The 16,213-nt window shown below is 37.8% G+C and overlaps 1 protein-coding gene across 4 annotated transcripts; it reads left to right on the top strand.

Annotated features, from left to right (window-relative positions):
• Positions 1 to 1,873: 1,873 nt before the first annotated feature.
• KBTBD8 (kelch repeat and BTB domain containing 8) lies at positions 1,874 to 14,749 on the top strand. Of its 4 annotated transcripts, none has more exons than XM_003894213.4 (4): positions 1,874 to 1,979; positions 2,588 to 2,798; positions 6,738 to 7,852; positions 11,464 to 14,749. In XM_003894213.4, the coding sequence occupies exons 1-4, from the start codon at positions 1,964 to 1,966 to the stop codon at positions 11,925 to 11,927; spliced, it is 1,806 nt and encodes a 601-aa protein (XP_003894262.2). In that variant the 5' UTR covers positions 1,874 to 1,963; the 3' UTR covers positions 11,928 to 14,749. The 4 variants fall into 4 exon arrangements, with proteins under 4 accessions (XP_003894262.2, XP_009198640.1, XP_031519069.1 ...); XM_009200375.4 differs by lacking the exon at positions 1,874 to 1,979 and adding an exon at positions 4,064 to 4,218 and having other exon boundaries at positions 2,685 to 2,798; XM_009200376.2 differs by lacking the exon at positions 2,588 to 2,798 and having other exon boundaries at positions 1,897 to 1,979.
• Positions 14,750 to 16,213: the final 1,464 nt, after the last annotated feature.

Raw genomic sequence — 16,213 nt, 5'->3', positions numbered from 1 at the left:
TAAGTCTGTTTGTTACTAAGTTGAGAACTGAATTTTTTCTTAATTGGCCAAGTTTCTTAAGGCTTAAGTAGATAGATGGCTACAAAACAACAACGAAGCACAAACAAAACTCCTCAATTTTAAGAGATTTGAAAAGGTTCCCAGATAAAATACAGAACACCCAATTAAATTTGAATTTCAGATAAACAACAAATGATATTTTAGTTTAAATATGTCTCAAATAACGCATGCCCTGTATTTTTATTTGCAATATCGTCAGATGTTGTCAAACCCCAAGGATTAATGCCAGTTTTTTCCTCGATACTATCCATATTGTCATAAAATGTTACCATTTTAATAAATTAGAAAGCAACACCATAAAAATGAAAAAGTAAAGTTACGAGTAACAAAAATTAAGTCAATTTCATCCATCCAGAAATGTGCACACAGGAAATTCACAAAGAGGAAATTATAAGTCTATATGGATATGCATAAACCCTAGTCATGAGGAAACACCACCACTTCCTGTTAACTTGCATGGGATTACAGTATTTTGAGTTCTAAATTTCTCAGCAGACCTAGGGGACAGAACTGAATTGTTTTTCATAATTCTTTCTCTTTCTCAGTCACAATTTAAATTCCAAGATCCTTTCTTTATCAAGAAGTTCAACTGTTTGATCTTTTCATTGCTAGAAAAGTTATGCACACGGGCTAACTATACGTCTACTGAAATTCTTCCCATTCGCTAATACTTCCTTACATTTTAACATTCTAGAAATAGCATTCCCAATGTTAGCTCATTTGCATCTTACATTTATTTTTAAAATATTAAACATCTATAATGTGCCAGGCACCCCGTTAGATGTTAGAAACACAAGATGAGTAAATAAAAATTCGTCAACAGTAAAATTTTGATTTTCTTTCCAAAGGGTTGCAGCCTATGAAGTCGATGGAATACGGATTACTATTACTTCACGTTACAGGTGAAGGATCTAAGTGCTCAGGAGTTGAAAGGTCTTATGTCAGTTCTCACATATAGTAACTAAAGAGCCAGGGCTTCAGTAATCATCCCTGGCTCCGGGCTCAGGGCACTCCGGTATTTTTTCAAAGGAAATCCCGGAATACTTAGTATTGTATCCCCTCCATTTCCCAAGAGAAAAAGTAAAGCATCTTGGATCCCTCCATAATGTTTACGTGCGGAACAGGTGTTCTCTGGATGTGCTAGAAAACCAAGGCACCAGTGGGAGTTAGAGATCCTAAGCAGCCGCTGTAACCAGACCAAGTTAATCTGTGGAAACCAGAGCACCCGGCCAAGGCGATGCTATTTCAATTGGGTGTCATAGGTGACTCATTAGAGACGCCTTGCTTTTGGGCCTTCTGATATTTTTCTTCAGGGTGGGACGTCAGATTTCCTTTGCATTTTTGGACAACAGCCCTTCTGTCCATTTCCAAATTTTTCTGGTTTTACAGCTCTCACGCAGAGCTTGATTTCATACCGGAAGATAGTCACTGGCAGGAAGTTTACAGAAGAAGAAAAAGGTAAAAAAATGTGCCGGGGGCCAGGAGAGAGGCCTAAAATGGGGAAATTCGCACTTGAAGAGCTTTCCCTACCCCAGCCCCTCAGAATGACAGTTCTCCTCCGCCAGAAGACTACCTCTCCCGGCAGGCACTGCGCGCTCGACGGCCACAGGCTGGCCAGCTCCCTGCTCTCCACCTCCGCCCGAATCAGCCAATAGGAATTCCCGGCTTGGGCCTCCGCCCGACCCGGACCACGCGGGAGCCGGGGCAACCAAACTACATTTCCCGACACGCATGTGCTCGTGTCGCGGCCAATCAGCGCCAGGAATTTGGTGGCTAGGGGCGGAGCCAGATGCACAGGACATCCCATTGGCCAGGGGAAGCTTAGAAGAGCCGGAACCCGGGAGCTAGAGAAGCGAAATGACATTTCCTTTTTAAATAGCTGGAGCCGGGGCCCCATCGAGAAATGGCCGCGTCGGCAGGTGGGTCGTGTGGTGGCCAGGGCGGCGTGGAGGGAGGTGAGGGGGAAGGTGGGCCGGGGCCGGCCACAGGCAGTGGGATGAGGACTTAGCGGTGCGGAGCTAGAGGGAAGGATGAGGCGGTGGAGGGGAATGAGGGGAGGGAGGATGAATGGTGCGGAGGGCGGTGGGCGGTCCGGCGGGACTGGGATGGGGAGGCTGGGTACCCGCCGGCGCTGCGCCCCAGGAGGCAGCGGGAGGCGGCTTGAGGGGGCACCGTCGGCCGCCGTTGGTCGAGCTTCCCTCGTGAGGCTCTGCCCTCGGCTCTCGGCGGAGTCCGCGCAGACGCCTCGCCTGGGCTGCGAGCGCGTTCCCTCCGCGAGCACGGGTGCCGGGCTCGCCGGGCTCCGCAGGAGCAGGCTGGCCTTTGAACTTGTTCCGCCGATCGCGCTCCGCCCTCTGTCTCCCAGATCCTAAACTCGCGGTCCCACGAGGTCGTGCATATATCCACAGACATTTGTATGTATTTGTAGGGGGAAAAAGCCTAGCAAGCAGACACACAAACAAAAAAATCCCGCGACGCCGTAACTGGCTCGGCACTTCTTGTGGTTGTACGATTTTTCTCCTCCTAGATTTAAGTAAGTCTTCCCCAACACCGAATGGGATTCCATCTTCAGACCCAGCCAGCGATGCCATGGACCCCTTCCATGCTTGCAGTATTCTTAAGCAACTCAAAACAATGTACGATGAAGGACAGTTGACAGACATTGTAGTGGAAGTGGATCACGGGAAAACATTTTCCTGTCATAGAAACGTTCTTGCTGCAATCAGCCCTTACTTCAGGTATGATGATGGTAGGAACTTCTGTTGGTATCTGCACCAAGCTCCCTTTCCCCCTCAGTATTGTCCACTTGATGTTTATATTGAGATGCGATAATGAAATGAAACCAATGACTTTGTTTCTTGAGACTAGAAAACAGGTCCTCTCTTATTAAGACCTTCTTTTGACTTGAGGGATTCTTCTAGATTTCGGGTGATTGGTTTTTAAGTTAGTGGGCCTGTGTGTGTATGTATGAGGTAAATGACCAGAAAATCTAGACTTGTGCTGGTCAGTATGGCAGCCAGTAGCCATGTGTGGTTGTTTAAACTTAAATTATAAATTAAATAAAATAAAACATTTAGTTCCCCAGGTACACTAAACACCTTTTGAGTGCTTGGTGGTCACCTGTAGCTAGTGGCTGCCATATTGGGCAGCACGGAGATACAACATTTTCATCATTGGCAATTTTATTGGACAGTGCTGACCTAGAATTTCTTTCAAAAAGTTATCCATAATGCATGTTTCTTTAGTGCATGGGACTCTTTTATAAAAGAGTTTAAAACATGTAGCATGTTCCTTCAAAAACAAATTACCACTTAATAGATTGTTTAAATGCTATGGGGGTCAAAGCAAGAATGAATATAGTTTCTATGTGCCTAAGGCCCCAAATTAATAATTTCCAAGATTTCTAGAAGTACGTTAAACGAAGTTTTTATTTTTACTTATATTGTTTACTATAAAACTTTTAAAAGTAAAATTTAAAAACTTGGGTCTGAAAAATAACTTCCTACTTTAAGATTCATGGAAAAGGCAACTTTCTGCTTGGGGTTAACTTCTTTTGTGTCTAATGCTCACTTTAAGCCTTTCACTATTCACAAGTGGTACATAAATAATAGTCAAGTTATCAACGACACCCTGAATGTGATTTTTCCTTTTGAAGGTGCTTATGTTTATAGGGCACATAACTGTGTAATGTTCCAACAGTAGTTTCTGGTTCCTCTTTCTCAGAATACTGGGTTAAATATAGTCACTTCAGTCTGATGCTTCTGATGTAACCATTTAGACTTGCCTAGGGTAGGTCATTGGACTACTAAGTATTAATCATCGCAAGACAGTGAGCTGGAAAAAACAAAACAAAACAAAACAAAACAACTTCACATATGCAGAAGGTATGAAGTTTGGCCTGGTAATGGAAACTTCGGTGAGATTCACTTACCCAGATTATCTATTAGATATGGTTAGGTCATGTGTTGCCTTATATAATCTTTATAATCCTATCTCTGCATAGTTGTTGTGCCATTTTACTTATGAAGAAGCTGAGGCTTCGTGAGATTACGTTTTAATAACCTGCCTAAATCATCTATCCAACAAGTAAATGGCAGAGGCTACATTTGATTCCAGAACCAGGCTTCTTGGTCGCCATATGACTCTTAAGGAACAAGAGTGGGTACACTAGGTCCTTTTTAAAGTTTCCTTTAAAACGTTTTTATTGTATATTGCATTTGAATAGTAAAAAAAAGCCAACAAAACAAAAAATACAAAGTAAAGATGTCTGTATCTTACTGAAATTTAATAATCTGGATTCTGTCATTTAAATGTCATACTTATGTATGCTTACTAAGTGTTATACTTAATGTATGTATGACATTTAAATGATAGAATACTTATTAAGTATAATACTTAGTAAGCATACATAAGTATGACATATGTATACATATTAAGTATACTTATTAAGCACTGTACTTAATAAGTATACTTAGTAAGTTTACATAAGTATGACATTTCCACTTTGAAGTTTCATTTTTCATTTTTGAAGACCTAGAAAAAAATTTTACTTTAAAAGAGGTATGCTATGATAGATTCCTGATTTTCTTGATTCCTTAACATCTTAAATTCTTTAATTTTATTAAGTTAATTTTAAGAAGGAGTAAAAAATACTTGAGAAATTTTCTGCGGTACGATATGTGCATTGAAATAAAGATATTTGGCTAGAAAACTCATGGATTAGAATTTGATCTCTTGCTAGAGGTTTTTGTACCGAAGTTTCTTGGTGCCAGCGCTGCTTCCTGTGTGGGATGTAGAAAGTCATACTTAATGTTTCTATGTCTTGCATCACTAGTGGAAGAATTAGAATAGCTGGAAATCTGGAATGGCTGTTTCATGATACCAGTAACTCATCAGAATTGAAATTTGTATGATCATTAGAAATTTTTTGCTACTCTGGATTTTGTGTACGGAAGTGCCCTGGCTTCATTTATGTTGAGTTTACATGAAGAACTTACTCTAGAGCAGAGGAAAACTCATGAAGTGTCAGACCACTCCTGTGTGTAAGACGAGCCTATTCAAGTCAACAGTAGTTCCCATGATACAGGGATATGTGGTATATCCTCCTTTAGGAGTTAATCTCTCCCTAACACAGGGCTTTATTTTTCTTTTTAATTGGTAGCTGTATAGGTGAGTCTTGCAGCACCTGAATTGAAAACCAGCACATACATAGGAACATCTAGTTTTTAGTCATCAAAAAAGCCTGTGTGATACTAAATTAAAAGGTACATTGTAGAAGTAAAACCAGGACTCGAAGATGATTAACCTGGGCAGCAAGTTGAATCCTTGTACCTCCAGTGTTTCTCATACTGCATTTTAAAATAAATTTCATGAATTTGAGACATATTTTTTAAGTGACTGGAAATCTTTGCAATTCATTTTTTATAACATCACAAAAATTAAATAGGATGGGTCTGGAACGTCTAGAATGAAACTTTAAAGGAGGGAAAATAAAGGCAAATGATGTTTGCAAGTGACTAATACTTAAAGAGCCAGGCTGTGTAATGTTTCAGTCAAGAAAATCCCATAAATGCAACAATATTTTAATAGTAGAAAAAACCAACTTGGTCTCAAAGGTAAAAGTTTCGGGTTTTAAAAACCATTATCTTCAAATAATCGGTTAACTATTAAACTCTGTTTAAAAGAGGCATTATATATTGACTCTACCATAATCTTTATTTATGTCTAGATTTAGATAGGTAAAATACGGTATCTTTGAGAAAATGAAGTATTTCCTTTTAAGCAAATGTTCTCAAAATTTCCAAGGGTAAGTGAAGTGATTATTATATTACTTATAATGGTTAAGGAAGCATTCAAAAGATAACAGTTTTAAAAAAGAGTAGGTGGAGAATATGTACTTTTAAAGAACTTGCTTTTTTAAGATGAACATTTTAAAGATATATTTTGGATACAAGTTGCCTTGTAATTTTCACCAGGACACATGAAAAGTTTTATTAGGTTGTTTCTTTGTATACTAATGTATCATGATGATACCTTTATAGGTTTTTTTTTTTTTTTGAGATGGAGTCTCATTCTGTCTTCCAGGCTGGCACTCAGCTCACCGCAACCTCTGCCTGCCTCCTGAGTAGCTGGGATTACAGGGTGTGCCACCGCGCCTGGCTAATTTTTTATTTTAGTAGAGATGGGGTTTCATCACCTTGGCCGGGCAGGTTTTGAACTCCTGACCTCTTGTGATCCACCCACCTTGGCCCCCTGAAGTGCTGGGATTACAGGCGTGAGCCACCATACCGGGCCAGTATTCTTCAGCTTTCTGACTCGCATGGCACAATTTAAGATCTGATGTCCCTAAGGCAACTCTGGATAGGGGCTTCTAGGAAAATAAAGTGACCTGGAATATGTGTGTCACCTTTTGATTTGCATTTACTTAGGTGTACTCTCCTTTTTTCATAGTTGGCACAAAGCGGGCTAGCCCTGAGAGTACGGGTTTTGAGGTTAGCCAGACTAAATCTTTCTGATACATTATCAATTTTTACTCCTATTCAGAATATCAGGGACTATTTTAGGAAATATTCAGTTTCAAAAGGTTATCTTTGTGGTAACTTTGTACTTTTAAAATCTTGCCACAATAATTTTGATTTATAGCACACATGTAATATTAACCACTCTTTCCTTCTTAGATCCATGTTCACTAGCGGCCTTACAGAAAGTACTCAAAAAGAAGTTCGAATAGTCGGTGTTGAAGCTGAATCGATGGATTTAGTGTTGAACTATGCCTATACCTCCAGAATTATTCTCACAGAGGCCAATGTTCAAGCCTTGTTCACTGCAGCTAGCATCTTCCAGATTCCTTCCATCCAAGACCAATGTGCTCAGTATATGATCAGTCATTTGGACCCACAGAATTCTATTGGGGTCTTTATCTTTGCTGATCATTATGGTCATCAGGAACTCGGAGATCGATCAAAAGAATACATCCGTAAAAAGTTTCTGTGTGTCACCAAAGAACAAGAGTTTCTCCAGTTGACAAAAGACCAGCTGATAAGTATATTAGACAGTGATGACTTAAATGTAGACCGAGAAGAGCATGTTTATGAAAGCATTATAAGGTGGTTTGAACATGAACAAAATGAACGAGAAGTGCACCTTCCAGAAATTTTTGCTAAATGCATACGTTTTCCTCTGATGGAAGATACCTTCATAGAGAAAATTCCACCTCAGTTTGCACAGGCTGTAGCCAAAAGCTGTGTAGAAAAGGGACCATCCAACACCAATGGTTGTACACAGAGGCTTGGAATGACTGCTTCTGAAATGATCATATGTTTTGATGCTGCCCACAAACACTCAGGAAAGAAGCAAACAGTGCCTTGTCTAGATATAGTCACAGGAAAGGTGTTTAAACTATGCAAACCACCAAATGACCTGAGAGAAGTTGGGATTCTTGTATCACCAGATAATGACATTTACATTGCAGGAGGGTACAGGCCAAGCAGCAGTGAGGTCTCCATTGACCATAAGGCAGAAAATGATTTCTGGATGTATGATCATTCCACCAATAGATGGCTATCCAAACCATCCTTGCTTCGAGCTAGAATAGGCTGCAAACTTGTCTACTGCTGTGGTAAAATGTATGCAATCGGAGGTCGTGTTTATGAAGGTGATGGGAGAAACTCACTAAAATCTGTTGAGTGCTACGACAGTAGAGAGAATTGCTGGACGACTGTTTGCGCAATGCCAGTTGCAATGGAATTTCATAATGCTGTGGAATACAAAGAGAAGATCTATGTTTTACAGGGTAGGTGCCTAAGTGATTCAGTTTTTCACGGAAGGGTAACACATCAAGCGGTGGTTTACTTAATTATACTGAAACAGTTGTGTTCCTGTTAATTGAGGAATACCTCCAGCTTCCTTATCAAACTGTTGGAACAATCTGTTCTGTAAAGAGCTATAAAGAAAATAAACTCTTGAATTTAAAAAAGGCAGGTATTGTTAAATTACTAAAATAATCCTATACTTTTTAATGATTTTGTGTCTTGATATCATGTAGAATAACTATTTTTGAAAACATTCTTTAATAAATAATAGTTCGGCAGTTTGGAATAACTATTTCAGAGTACTTTGTAGGACTTGAAATAAATAGCAAGGTTGTTACATGGCTGTTTTTGCTCTTGAGTTACATTGAGATGTAGCAACTGGTATTGATGGAATTTACTGGATTAGTTTGAAAGAGAAAAAGGAACAAAGCATTAATTAAGTTATACTATTTAGTTACCAAAGAGTTTTATATAAGCCTTATTATTGCAAAAGTTATGAAACTTAATTACAAAGAGTTTGGAAGTATAGTCTTTAAGTTTCACCTTCACTGCTGTTTATGTTGCCTTTCATAATACATTTTCAATTGTTTTCACCGGAAAACTTTGAGATGTCACTTTTTTTTGGTTTGCCATTTTAAGTGGGACTGTCTGATATATGTAGTGTTTTTTGTTTGTTTGTTTGTTTTCTTAACTGTTAAGGACTACTTTGACAAAAATACAGTAGAGGTAGAGTGACTGAGTCAGAGTAAATAAGACATTTGATTCAAGGCTCTGATTTGTGATAACTAGTGTTTTCCTTTTATTTGATTTCTTACATATTTTAGTTGCTTGAATGTTTAATGCAGTGTAGATAATAGCAACATCCTTATTCTTCATATGTGTCCTTCAATTGATGTTTTTCTCACACTACTACTTAAGGAAAAGGAGCAGCTTCTATGAAGATATACAGTCATGTGCCATGTAATGTTTTGGTCTGTGATGGATCACATACACAATGGTGGTCCTATAAGATTATGATAGCATAATTTTACTGTACTTGTTCCATGTTTAGATATGTTTAGATACAAAAAATGCTTCCCATTGTGTTATAGTTGCCTAGAGTACTCAGTACAGTCACATGCTGTACAGTTTTGTAGCCTAGGAGCAATAGGCTACAGTGTAGCCTAGGCGTGTGGTAAGCTCCCATCTAGGTTTGTGTAAGTATACTCTATGAAGTTCTTTGCACAAGGACAAGTATCACTTAACCATGCATTTCTCAGAATATGTCCCTGTCATTAATTGATGGATGACTGCCCTTATCCCATTGTTTTCTTTCTTTCTTCTTTCCCCTTCCCCTTCCCTTCTTTTCTTTCATTTCTTTCTTTCTGTTTTGTTTTGAGACAGGGTCTCACTCTGACACCCAGGCTGGTGTGCAGTGGCATGATCTTGGCTGACTGCAACTTCCGCCTCCTGGGTTCACATGATTCTCCCACCTCAGTCTCAGGCACCCGCCACCATGCCTGGCTAATTTTTGAGTTTTTGGTAGAGACGGGGTTTCACTATGTTGACCAGGCTGGTCTTGAACTCCTGACCTCCAGTGATCCACCCACCTGGGCCTCCCACCATTGTTTTCTTTTAAAAATTGTGTTCCTTGCTCGAATCCTTTATTTAACTAAAAATTTCCTAGTAATGTCCGAGCCCATTTGTTTAAGTTCAGTGTCAAGTTAATTCCTCAGAAGGAGTTGTAGTCTCTGGTTCATTATCTTAGTTAAATAGAAGCACCGGGCATGATTTGGGTTTGCTGTCTTGCAGAAAAATGGAATATAGGAATGGATGTATAATCCGTCCAGTATAGTTGGATAGGTTATGTCATCCAGTATGATGAAGCTGTGTATGTGTGTATTTTGGTCTTACTGCCTAACTGTTAGTTGATAGAGGTAGAATTAGATTCCTATTTGGAATGTAAAGGTTGTATATTAATGCAAATACTAAAGCAAACTAGCAATGAATTAATAGAATTTCAGGGCTGGAATTATTAACATCATTTAATTTGAGGTTATATTTTACATAAGAGGATTCTGAAGCCCTAAGGGTTTCTTAATTGCATATTATTAGCTTTAACTTATTAAAGAGTACTTTAGATTTTAAAATTCAACTTCTTTGGTTTGTCGTCTTTACTTTCTTATCTATAAGAAATTTATAGAGAAGTAGCACACATTACAAAGTTTAAATTTCCTACCTTCTTTATCAAGAATCCTGTTACAAGTTAGGCAATAAGGGCAGATGATGTGCAAGCAAATCTGGGAGCTTAACAAGCTATTTTAAGTCAGTTGAAGGCAAAGCATCACTGTTATGAAGTAGGTAGTTGAGTTTGTAGATAAGAGTAACCCTAGTTCAAAACAGTTTTCAAGGGGAAGCTCAATTTAGAATCTGGTATTTCTAATCTAAACAAAGCCTCTTTACATAAATAAACCTGACATGCATAGTCAGAAGCTTATGTTGTACTATCTGTGGCTATTGAAGTATCATTTAATCTGTTCATAAAGGGTTCAGATTTTTATTACAAAGATTTTATACAGATGCTATAATTAGCAAAACTCTTGTAAATCTTCACTACTTTAATTCTTTCAGACATTTTCATATTGGCAGTCTGACTCAGCATACCTTTTTATTGTCAAATCAAAATAGAAACTGACTCAGAGTCAACATCACAAACCATGTATGTGTTTTCTATCTTATTAAAGGCATGTTTTCTCCTGCTGAATATTTGTCTTTGCATTATAGCAACATTCAGGTAAGCACATCAGTGACCCATAAGCATAAATCTGTATAATTCCATCTGCTGTCTTCTAATGAAATAGCATATACATTTATCATGGCATATTTATGGTGATGTTGTATGTATGCATTTTGGTCTTACTGGCTGAACACTACTAATAATGCTTTTTTAGAGTTAGAGTGAAATGAATTTTCTATAAACACACAAATTGGATAGAGCAAATAGAATAATTTTTTTTTTTTTTTTTTTTTTTTTGAGCTGGAGTCTCACATTGTTACCCAGCCTGGAGTGCAGTGGCGTGATCTTGGCTCACTGCATCCTTCACCTCCCAGGTTCAAGCGATTCTCCTGCCTTAGCCTCTTGAGTAGCTGAAATTACAGGTGCCTGCCACCGCACCTGGCTAATTTTTGTATTTTTAATGAAGGTGGGGTTTCATCATGTTGGCCAGGCTGGTCTCTGAACTCCTCACCTCAAGTGATTCACCTGTCTGAGCCTCCCAGAGTGCTGGGATTACAGGCATGAGCCACGGTGCCCAGCCAGAATCAAGCTCTTAACAATTCTACGATCAAACCCAAGTAACTCCTTATACCTTCCCAATACAAACCTCCCAATTCAGGTTGATTATAATATTATCGGTTATATTGCGTCATGGAATGACAAAGTTTTAAGGTATTTCGTAACCCATATGAATGTATCTCCGGAGATTATAAAGAAAATGTTTTAGAAATTGAAATATATAGAAAATTATGCCCTTTAATCTTTAGAGGTTGTAGTTACAACATACAACCAAAAACCAAACATAAAAATATACATATTCTTGTTTTCTTTTTTTAGGAGAATTTTTCCTCTTCTATGAGCCTCAAAAAGACTACTGGGGTTTCCTGACCCCCATGACTGTGCCTAGAATCCAGGGCTTAGCAGCTGTATACAAGGACTCTATCTACTACATAGCTGGAACCTGTGGAAATCATCAACGTATGTTTACTGTAGAAGCCTATGATATTGAGCTAAATAAATGGACTCGTAAGAAAGACTTTCCATGTGATCAGTCCATAAATCCATACCTTAAACTGGTACTTTTCCAGAACAAACTCCATTTATTTGTTCGAGCTACTCAAGTGACTGTCGAAGAACACGTCTTCAGAACCAGCAGAAAAAATTCCCTTTACCAATATGATGACATTGCTGACCAGTGGATGAAAGTGTATGAGACCCCAGATCGGCTCTGGGACCTTGGCCGGCATTTTGAATGTGCTGTTGCTAAACTGTATCCTCAGTGTCTTCAGAAAGTACTCTAAATGAGTAGCAGGCCTTAGTGCATCACTGGCATCTCATTCTTAGGAAACTTGTCTTTGATACAAAAGAGTGCTGACAGTATTTCAGAAAGCTGAGAGTTTTATATGTGGAAAATGGGTATGCTTAAAGATCGCAGGGTAGGGAGGGATTTTCCTTCATCCTTGTGACATTTCATTTCAGTAAGGAAAAGACAACGAAGTGCAATTATCAGCATTTTTTTTCCTGGCATAAAATCAATCATTTCATTTTATAATTTTGTGATAAATAGTAACTGAGGTACCAGAAGAATCAGGACAACTATGCACTCTTATAAGAGCATTTAGGGTATTATTGGGTAAAGACATCTAAACTCGTTTGATGTGACTTAATTTTAAATACGGGTAACAATCTGAGGCAATATCACTAGGACTTTAGCTGTGACCTCTCTAACACAGAGAAGCACTAACTTAGATCCTCATTCTGAATATTTATGTGTATCTATTTTTGTGTACTGTTTTCAAGTGTACTGAGATTTAAATATGTTCTGTTATTAGAGTAGATTGAAGGAAAAATTAGTCTCAGAAAGAGCTTTTAGTCTGATTGTTTCCATTTGCCATGTAACTTTAAGTTAAGCTAAAGTTTTAAAGTGGCAGTTTTCTGTCGATAACTTTTTCAAGTGCTAACACTGTCTCATTTGTGAAAATCTGGAAAAGTGCTCATATTCACAGGTGGCTGGTGCTAGTCTAACTTAATTCATGTGTATAACTAGATAGATTTAAATGGTCTGAGCCTATGCCTATCTTTCAAATTGGTGTGCATTTCATGGCCACAGTTCTTTACCTGTTGAACTCTTGTGATTTCACAAGATTCTCTACTTATGTGATAGGAAGATATGACCAGTTATTCATCTAACTGGACTCAATCTTAGAATAGTAGGAACATTATACCCAGTTTGCACTAACATGGGCCATTTGTAGCCCAACCGTCTCTTCCATCTCCCTGTCCATTCATTATTGGTACAAGGAAAGGTAACTTATTTCTCTTCTGCGCAGAGCATAATGTGAAGTTTTATACCTACTTTTAAAATTCTGCTTTCCAGAAACATAAAATTCCTGCAGTGGTCTAATTTAATTTCTTTTAAGTTTCATATTACAATTAAAACCTCATTTTTTTTTTTCCATTTTTGCACTTAACAGTGATGAATACTTTTACATTGGAATCCTCCTTCTAGCTGAAGGTGATTGAAAAGGAAAAGAGTGAGTGAACAGTACCATAGCTTTCTAGATACTAAAGCATTTTTTGTATTTAACTGATGAATTTCTAACAATCAGTTAGGAATATTAACATGAAGGACAAACCAACTTATGTGTGTACCTAAGGCAGGCATTTGGATCAGTAACATATTTTACTAAGCCTAGCATAATTCATAAAGGGTATAAGCATAGGACAGATTCTGCCCTCAATCACAATATTTTTATTCACTTGAAAGCAAACTGGCATGGTTCGTATTTTAAAAATTTTGCACAACTTGTAATGTGATACTGTGAAACAAATTGAAAACATTGCCTCTTTGCATCACATACCTCGTTTTTCAGAAACTTTCCAAACTGCTTTACATAGACCTCTACAAGTAGGGAATGTTTTCTGAAGCAGAAGTTAAAATGGACAGCATTTCTAGAATTAACATTTTAAAATCTAGTCTTAGCTAGATACGTGGTTTCTTCTCATCGGCGTTGATAGTATGTCTGTAATCTCTGTATAAACTTTGTCAATATTTTTACCTCCCTAGTTTTATCTTCTACTGTTTTGTTTTTGTTTTTTATTGTCATGCTGTTTTGGAGTTATTACTGTGCATTTTAAAAATCATTCTTTACAGTTTTGCATTGCTGAGAGAAAAAACAATTTTTTTTTGCAAGAGATGTTCATGTAATTTATTTTTGAAAGCTTTGTTGAATAAGATTTCCTGCCGCTTTTTGACAATCTTGTGTATTTAGAAAAATGCATTACTTGAAAACATGACATAGAACATTGAGTTAGCAATTTATGTGTGCTGTATGTTATATAAGAGAATGACATACTGTGGCTAATTCAACAGTAGAGTTATTCTCTTTTGTCGGCACAGCAGTTGATCTTTTGGCTATAACAATTTATATTGAGGGTACGATCTAAGTTAAGTGTGTCAAAAGCAAGGCTTAGGATTTGTTATGGGAGTAGAATATATATTGAATTTTGTATGAAGAACTATTTGTTTAAATTATATAGCTGGGATATTTTGCCACTTTTAAAATGGATTCAGAAGAGGTCCTAGGAAACTAAGATTAGTGACATGTGTGGGTTTATGTTTAGATATTTAAGGTGCATTTTCATAGTGTGATAAGACTAAGTAAAAGGCACAATGGGTACTACAGAATTAAAATGTAGGTCTAACATATGCCAGTTCCACTTTAACTTTGTTTTTGCATTTGAAGAATGTATGTAGCACTTTCCTATATATTTTTTACACATTGAAAACTGGACTTGGTATAACTATGTTATAGGAAAGTAGAAATTGTATTCTTTATTTTCCATCTTCGTTTTCTGTTCTACAAAGTTGATGCTTAAGCATCAAGCTGATTTCATTGGTCATGAGAACAAATGGATGTGATCATCAAGGAATCAGATTCCCTATGTAAAGCAGTTTAAAATGGAATTCAATGTTCAGTGCTCAGGTATGTAGTAAGTACTGTAGTCCTGTGGGGGCAAATGTGTAGATATTTTTAAACATTTTGCCATAATTGCACAATTTTTTGCATTTTTACCTGATGTCATTGTTTCTTATAATAAAACCTTTTCTGATTGAAAACTTCCAGTGTTGCAAAGTGATGTCTGACTAGTGAGTGTTGCAGAATTAAAATCTGGTAAAAAAAATCATGAACTACCTTATGTCCTGATAGAATGGAATGAGATTTTAATCTATCGAATACCTGTTCTCTGGTAAAAAATGAACTAGTTAATATATATAATACTTTCTTAAATTCTAAAGCAAGCTGACTTATATTGGTAAATTCTTTGTTCTGTTTGTTCTGGCCTAAAATCTTGTTATGTTTGACTCTTTTGTGTTGGTCCACTTTGCATCACCATAAAGGAATACCTGAGAGTGAGGCCTCAAGAGGCTTTAGCTCATGGCAGAGGGTGAAGCAGGAGCAGGAAAGACAGGGGGCCAGAGAGAGTTGGGGGAGGTCCCTGTCTTTTTAACAACCAGATCTTACATGAGCTCGTTACCATGGGGAGGGCACCAAGCCATTGATGAAGGATCCACCCCCATGATCCAGATACCTTCCACTAGGCCCCACCTCCAACACTGGGGATCACATTTTGACATGAGATTTGGAGGGGACAAATACCCAAACTATATAATCTCTTACATATTTCATGTTTAATTCACCAGAAAGTCCTGTTGCTTCCTCCTTCATAATATACCTAGACTCAGACCACATACCATTTGCACCACTGTCACCCTAGTCTAAGCCAGTCTATCTTACCTGACTTAATGCAGTTTCCACTGACTGGTCTTCCTTCTATCACCCTTGATCCCTCATAAGCTATTCTTTTCTCCACACAGTAGTCGGAGTGATCGTCTTAAAACACAAGTCAGATCATGTTTCTCTTCTGCTCAGATCCTTCCAATGGCTTCCCATCTCCCTTCATATGACAGCCAAATTCCACACTTACATGATCCATGCCTCCCAACCTCAATGCCATTCGTTTGGCTTGCTCTATTTTAGCCACACTGACCTTGCTGTTCCTTAGACCTGCTGAGTACCTCCACAGCAACTTTGCCCTTGCTATCTCTTGCCAGATAGATATTGACAACTCACTCACTTTCTTTTTTATTAAAACATCACACCTTACTGGAGAGGCCTTCTCTGATCACATTTTGTAAGATGAGATCATCCAACCCTACCCCCATCATACCTCCTGCTTTATTTTTCTGCTTTATTTTCCGTAAGTGTCTTCCCCCATTGAAATGTACACTCCACAAAGGCAACAAGAAATGTATTTTAATTCACTGTTGATTGAATTCACTTTAGATTGATGCCTAGCACATAGTAGGCACTCAATAAATGTTTGTAGGAAGAAATGAATTTTCAGTAAAGTCTTGGAGCCTAAAGGATTATCAATTTTATTGGTCTTTAAAAAAAAAAGGTTTAGTTCTAATGAATTTTCTCTATTGTTTTGTGTTTTCAGTTTCATCGATTTCTAATTTTTATAGTTTTTTTTTCTTCTGGTTGCTTTAAGTATTAATAACTCATCTTTCTCTTTCTTTTCT

This window comes from Papio anubis, chromosome 2 (assembly GCF_008728515.1).
Source record: "Papio anubis isolate 15944 chromosome 2, Panubis1.0, whole genome shotgun sequence".
Classification (NCBI taxonomy): Eukaryota; Metazoa; Chordata; class Mammalia; order Primates; family Cercopithecidae; genus Papio; species Papio anubis.
This window is presented reverse-complemented; position numbering and strand designations above follow the sequence as displayed.

Bases quoted from the DNA above. Each gene is read 5' to 3' on its own strand.
- KBTBD8 (XM_003894213.4), top strand. The intron at 2,799-6,737 runs GTATGATGATGG...TTTCCTTCTTAG, and splicing joins GCAATCAGCCCTTACTTCAG to ATCCATGTTCACTAGCGGCC. The intron at 7,853-11,463 runs GTAGGTGCCTAA...TTCTTTTTTTAG, and splicing joins GAAGATCTATGTTTTACAGG to GAGAATTTTTCCTCTTCTAT.